At 43.8% G+C, this 6910-nt stretch overlaps 1 protein-coding gene across 1 annotated transcript in view; it reads left to right on the top strand.

Moving 5' to 3' along the window:
• Window positions 1–330: 330 nt before the first annotated feature.
• The window catches only part of esr2a (estrogen receptor 2a), a 20214-nt gene continuing 13634 nt past the window's right edge, over window positions 331–6910 (top strand). The window contains exons 1-2 of the mRNA XM_031581405.2: window positions 331–614; window positions 6520–6910. The exon at window positions 6520–6910 is cut by the window's right edge and continues 296 nt beyond it. Coding sequence (XP_031437265.1) covers window positions 6812–6910 — 99 coding nt within the window. The 5' untranslated portion in view covers window positions 331–614; window positions 6520–6811. The remainder of the gene's footprint in view (window positions 615–6519) is intronic.

Here is a 6910-nt window from a genome sequence, read left to right on the forward strand (position 1 = left end):
CTGTATTACACCTAACTTTTTATATTGTCAAGGAAATATTGAGAAAAGCCTTGAGAATATCACAACTGAAATACATCTGTGGGCAGATTTGTTATTGTTGTTTGTTGACAACACAAATTATACACTGCTCCTTAAATGTTAATGGAACACTGCACTCACTATTCTCAATCTCTTGCAGTTCTGATGTGTTTAACTGTTACTCCTCAGTCCTCACAAATTTCTCTGTGTGCTTTTTACAGTCTGTAGAATATAGTGGGCTGGCTGAAACCACGCGGGTGTGGTTACTGACGTCGCCCACTGTGTATTTAATGTGACTGTTTCGTGCCCGAAAGGCATGGTCGAAGGAGGTGCTGGCAGCTAGTTATTCTCTGAACCTCTCCGGCAAGGAGGCTTTGTGGCTCACAGCTACTGACGTTTTCATTTGCATAGCTGTATTTTCTATCTGGCTTGCATCCTGAATTCGTCAGACAGTTATTCTGTTTACCTCAAAACACGCGCTTGTCATAGAAGGGAAACTGGAAAAGGTGCAAGGACCTGTGTGTGAAGTTAATGTAGTTGACCGACTTTTGGAGGGGCACGCAGAGTTTTATGCTGTCACCGCTTTGTTTAAACAGGTAAGAACGAATTTCAGACATTACAATTCAGACGTCTATTTTTGACATTAGCTACGGCGCAGCATTTTATGAGAGGACACATATGCTACGCTTGTCTTCTTTCTCGATCCGTATAGTCACCTTTGATATTAAACCATACAAGACCAAAGTCCAGATAAGCTTGTTGCAACAGGAACCACTACACAGGACGTTGTTGGCCCGTTGTTGCCCAACTCTCCTTATAAGTTTGGTGATGAATTTACAGATTTGTCACATAACTAAATAATAATTATTCAATGATTTGGCCAACTTCAATTGTCCACTAACTAGCTTGCGCTAACGCACAAATTGCATGTGAGCACATCTGACAGCTCTGAGCATGCGTGCTTTTCTGAAAAATAAAAGGAAGAATCATAGGCAGCGGCTACATGAGATTGTAATTGATTTAGCGTGACCTGCGAATCCCTTACCAGAATGTTGTTCAACTGATTGGCAATAGCCATCTATTTATTTCAATGGGAGGTTTTATATTCTTTCTAACACACAGTGTGTACTAGTACCGTAGCTTTTTAGGCTAGGTTGTTTCACTGTAGTACTTGCAGTATCTGGTGCAGCAGTAAACAACTGAAGCAGTGCTTGTTAATACTGTGGGTATAGGAAGTTGCTTTCTGTTCTTCAAAGAACATAACAAATGTTCGTGGAGTTTCATTTCTATGCTTGGGAATTCAGTCAGTGATTGGAGAATTTAGTCAGGTATTTACAGTAGGTGCAAGGAGATCAAGGAGACCCTTTGCATCTGTAAATACAGTGAAATGGAAAGTTTTCACTCAAGCGCCAATAAAAGGTGACCTAGTGCATTTATCTGTTTCTATTTCAAATGTTGTCATTTGTCAGTTTTAGAACACCCAAGGGTGACATTCGAGTGTTATTCTAAAATCTTCGGTGGGGAGACACGCGGTGCATCAATGGAGACATGCACTCAGAACTCTCAACTCTCAATTAGGCATATTCCAACTTCTTGGCGCTAATGTATGGCTCTGTTATGTTCGGAAATTGTGCATTCTGTTCCATCTTCTCAGGGTGTCGCCAGACGCTTGAATCGCCGGCGTGTCCTGTTTCTTAAAAATAGTCTGAAGGACTATTCCGTAAAAGTAAATGTACACTGTGTATTTTTGGAGTTTGTCATAGGTCACACTCTCAGAAACCCATCTCTCTCTCTCTCACTCTCAAAGTTTCCCCCATTATCTCCCCAACATTTCCAATTTGGGCTAGACTTAAGTCTATATATATATATATATATATATATATTTCTTCCTCCTGAAGAACTGTATTTTTTGGAGATACAACACTACACTAAAAGGGATGTTTTATGATATGTTAATGAAAAACCCACCATGTGCACATCAAGGCTTTACAACTACTAATTTAAACTCATAAATGAAAATCTTTCACTCTGAATCGCCTTGCTCTTAACACATGTACAGAGTTCCCTGCTGAAGTTGACACTACAGTGAGTGAAAGGTTTTATAAGGGGACCTAACACCTGAGGGCCCAAGCCTACTCGTTATGTGTTAGTATATGATTTTTCCAGTTATTTCAGTGCATGCTCTAATGGGAGCACCAAAGACAAACCTCCTGGTCAACCATTTACTCTTTTGAGACTATGGGCAATTTTCTCAAAGTGTTTTATGATTTATTTTGTGCAGTTGTGTGGCGTAAAAGTAATCATACTAGTTTTTTTTATCAGTGACTTGCAGTGTTATTGTGACATGACATGACGTGCTAATGCCTACGGGGAACTACACTAATGCTGCTCTATCTACTGAATTAGCCTCTTCAATTTCACCATAGCATTTGGCCGAGGGTTACAAATGCTGTGTTCCATTGCTGGGGAGATCAGATTTATGCTCCGGCTCTTCCTCATAGACCCCCCAGCACCTTTACTCCCAGGCTTCCTCCACAACCGTTGTCCCCTTCCGCCCCCTTTTCTTAGGCTTCCCTCTGGGGGCAGACTGAGTGCAGCACCCCCCCCCCCCCCCCCCTTATCCTGTTCTGGTTCTGGGTGGAGGGCGTGTGGAGGAGTGGAGCGGAATGGAGCGGGGGAGCAGATAGTGGCCTTGAGCTCGGCCCGGTCCGAGGTACTGTATGTGCTGCTGGCCCGAAGCCACCAGCCTCGAGACCCTCCTCTCTCCACTCCCCAACCACCCTACCCCCCCAAACATGCACATAAAAGTTATTTTTTTCGACTGAGTCCCGTAATAATCAAGGTAAGAAGACCCCTCTTTATGCATAATAATGCCCCAATGTGATTTGACATCCCCAGATAGCAAGCATATATCGGTCCACTGGTTGATTTTGTTTGGCAACCTATTGGTGGTCTGCCACTTCACCATCATCTTTAGTGTCACTGGGTGTGGATATTAAGAAAATAACATATAATGTTAGCAATTCCTGGAATTTCTAAATCGTGTCCTTGGCATAGTTTATTTTAGATATAAGCCACTACACAGATGGAGTTTGTGATACTAGAAGGTGCTCAAGGTGGAAAATTACTTTAAAGACTTAAAGACTTATGTTACACACTGGTAACATCTATAAAAATGTTAAGGATTAGTGAAAATGACTGAATAAAGTATAAATGAGTTTAAACAGAAAGAAAAAAATAAATTTAAACGGTGGTCTGCTGGCCTTTTGCTATCAGGGTCGTTATCAAAATGGCGACGAACCTAACAGAGACTGTCTATATCTATATCAAATGTTAAAAACCTTTTAAATGTGTGAGAAGATGCATGAAGAGGCAGCGTGTCAAAATGAACAAGAAATAAGTTGTACACAATTACTGATAGGCAGCAGATAAAAGGATAATCCATTGATGAGTCATCACCACATTATTGTGCTTACATTTAGCTCGAACGCATTAAAGTCTGAGCTGTCCGAGTTGTCTTGAGTGCATCATAACATAGGCATTGGAAAAGAATGAACATTAGCGTACTGTTACTTTCAAAAACAATGACGGGTGAACCTAGTGGCAGCGGGTTCTTGCAAGCCGTGCACATTTATAGCATTATTCAGACTCAAGCAAAGTTGGTGTGCATGGTGTACAACATGTTAATGTTTATCGTGTCAGATTTGTGCGGTAGTCCTGCTTCGATTTGGTTACCTGCTAAGCTGTGTCACACCCACGTTCCCCCATGCCGGCTCTTTGTACCTCCACTGCTGTCTCAGAAGCAGAACAACAATGCCCCCCCCCCCCATTCTACCTCCATACCTTTTAGATGGCATAATTTTCCTGCCTTGAAAACGCTGTGTAAAAACACCTACATACACACCACCGCCCCACCCCCACCCCCACAGAGGAAAGAGCAAGGTGGTGGCCACAGGGGGTAGACCGCCTATAGAGTTCCTTTCTCTCCCATCCTCCTCTTCCTCTTCCTCTCTTCCTCGCCCTGGCTCTCTGGGGTCGATTTTTGTCGGATTATGGAAGTGGCAGTGCTGCTCGAGATGGGGGAGGGACAGAGCGAGGGAGGGAGGTGATGGAATGTCATTCAGCCTGCGGTCAAGGTCCTGAGAGAGGAAAGCCTCCCTTTATCCGCATCTCAAAGAACTAGGCGAGAGAGAGCTGAAGTTTTTGGAGTGAAGCTAGCTGGGGTTGGGTGGGGTGGGGTGGGTATGTGAAGTTGAATTCCCAGTAAGAACTCCATGAGTGTCTAGTTCTCCTTTTATAGCTTTCTCAAGAACTCTGGCATTGAGATCTTTTCTTTAAGACAGTTTTAAAAGGATCCGCCATTTCTATGTTGTTGTTTCGATTTTCAGTGGTGTACTGAATGCTGCTTGCCACCAGTGAGTTCAACTCGTATCTGCTGCTCTTTGAGAGACCCTGCATCCTGTCATTGTGATTTCATTTAAAAAACGACAATCTATTTTCAAAATGGTTAGAGACTTACATATAACATATAACTTCATACATTCAACTTTGGAGATAGTGTTTTCTGGGCATTCTTTGTTATTCTAAGCAGCAGTTAGATCTAGCTATGGTGTGCAGGTGAATCTGGGATAGCTCCAATTAGCGTTTTCATCTCTGGCAGGACGGAGGCCAGTCTTTCCTCATCTTCATTCATCTTCAAATTACGCATGAATGTGGCAGCAGTGTTAGGGATGCTGCTGAGCAGTTTCACATGCAGTGATTTATAAGCAGACATCTTGTCAAGGCCCCTGCTGATGGGGGGGGGGTCAACCCTTCCGCCCCCCCTCTCTGCCGTGCTGCTCACTTCAGGGTCTCCAGGTGACTCAGCTGTGGTGACTCAGAGTGGCAGGGATCGCTAACTCACAGCAACAGCTTCCGTGTGTCCAGTCTCTTCATTCTGGGGAGAGCCCCCTAATCTCTCCTCCTGGTATTCCAGCGGTTGTCGCCAGAGGGGGTCAGCATTGCTAGCGCACAGCCAGACGCCCCCCCCCCCCCCCAATCTCTCGGATGAGTTGGATGAGACCATATGCTGGAAGAGTTCAAGAGTCCACCGGTGGCTAAGGTCATTCCACTTTAGGTGGTTCAGGCAGGGAGTGGGTTCAGCTCTTGCCGTTTGTTGTCTTCAGTGTAGGGTTAACAAGAACAGTATTTAAAAGTGTAAAAAGTAAAAACTGTCTTGTAAAGATATTTTGACCATATTTGGCATACATGTTCACAGTCTGTTCACTTTGGAACAAACTAAAAGTTTTACATAGAAACATAGAACATTTGATTGAATTTTTCCTGGTTCGAATGATACCATCTATATGTCGTGATTAGGCCAAGGCTCACTTTAATTGGACATTCACAGAAAGAAAAGTATCTGTAGGAATACAAAGTAAATGTTCTCGAGACGAATGGCAAGTTGAAACCATAAAAGTTGAGTTGAGTCACCTGGTGGAAAAGGCCAGGTGGTGGGCTAGTTCAGGATGTTGTTAATTAGCTTTTACCAGCATGGCATGACAGGTATGTTAATGCAGTTTCATCCGCTCGCTACTTTGCCAGGAGAGCACAGCGTCCATTTCCTTTACTTGATTGTGGCTGTCAGTCGACAAAATTACACATTCATGTGTGGATTCAAGAATCGAAAGTCTAAGAAGCACTTCATTAAGGGGGATTTAAGGAAGCCTGCTGCTAAGTGACGGACCACGTAATGCACATTAAGAAGTCTTACATGTTTTCCAGGTAAATTAAGGTGAACAAAAGATCATAAGGGACCTTGTGTTCCCTGTGTGTGGTGGATAACTATCATAATTTTATGACCAAAGCATCCAAAGCAATTAAACAATTCATTCTGGGGGTTGAAACAGAGTCTGGGTTGAAGCCAGGCAAGCAGACAGAGTGTTTGTCAGGGTTTTTTCTAAAGATGTCTCTGTTGAGAAAAAGCCAAAGTGGTTTGTTATTGACGTCTTCGCTGAGTAAGGTGTCCGTAACGATTAACTTTCATCGTTTGTGTGTCACAGTGTACCAGACAACAGACAAGTTGTCAATTTTCCAATTAGCTAAACGTTGTAACACACAAATCAGATATGCGATGAGGTCCAGATCAGATCAGATTCCTGTAATGGGCACAACCCCCCCCATAATGATGTTTCAGTAAGGGACTCATTTGCACGATTCTTAAGCCCTCAAGTAGAAGGAATTGGATTTTCATTGTGCCAAAAAGCAAAGCAACCATGTCATTTGTGATGTCTGGCAGACGAGCCAGAGATGGAGCAGGTTTAAATAAGAAACTAAGAGCTTCTGCTTTTCCTAGGGTGCTGATCATGTTTTTTGACAGTTTTTTCTCTCTCTGTCTCCCATTTTCCCTTCTGTTTGCATCTCTCTCTCTCGCTCTCCCTCTCCCTCTCTCTATCTCTCCCTCTCCCTCTCCCTCTCCCTCTCGCTCTCTCCCTCTCTCTCTCTATCTCTCTTGCTGTGAAGACCTTCTTCAGTGATGTGAACCATCCACTGTATCCTGACAGCCTGTTGACCCGCAGATCCGTACATTCTTTCATCAGTGCTCCATCTCTCATCAAAGCCATAGACCCCCACATACTGTGAGCACTGCCACACATTACCAATGAAATAAGCTTATTTCACTGGACTACAGTATCATCAATATAAGGATAAACGCCTATCCAGTGTTGATAGTCAGGATGGGATAACTGCCACCCCCCAACCCTACCCTTACCCCCCGCCATCACCAAAGCCATCACACTCAGACCCCTCAACCATGACCCAGTCCCCGGACCGAGACGGCCCTTTGTTGCAGATCAAGAAGGTGGAATCCAGCCAGGCTGCAGTGCGTGAGCTCTCCCCTGTCTTTGGTGCT

The sequence above is a fragment of the Clupea harengus genome, chromosome 15 (assembly GCF_900700415.2).
Source record: "Clupea harengus chromosome 15, Ch_v2.0.2, whole genome shotgun sequence".
In the NCBI taxonomy this organism is placed as follows: Eukaryota; Metazoa; Chordata; class Actinopteri; order Clupeiformes; family Clupeidae; genus Clupea; species Clupea harengus.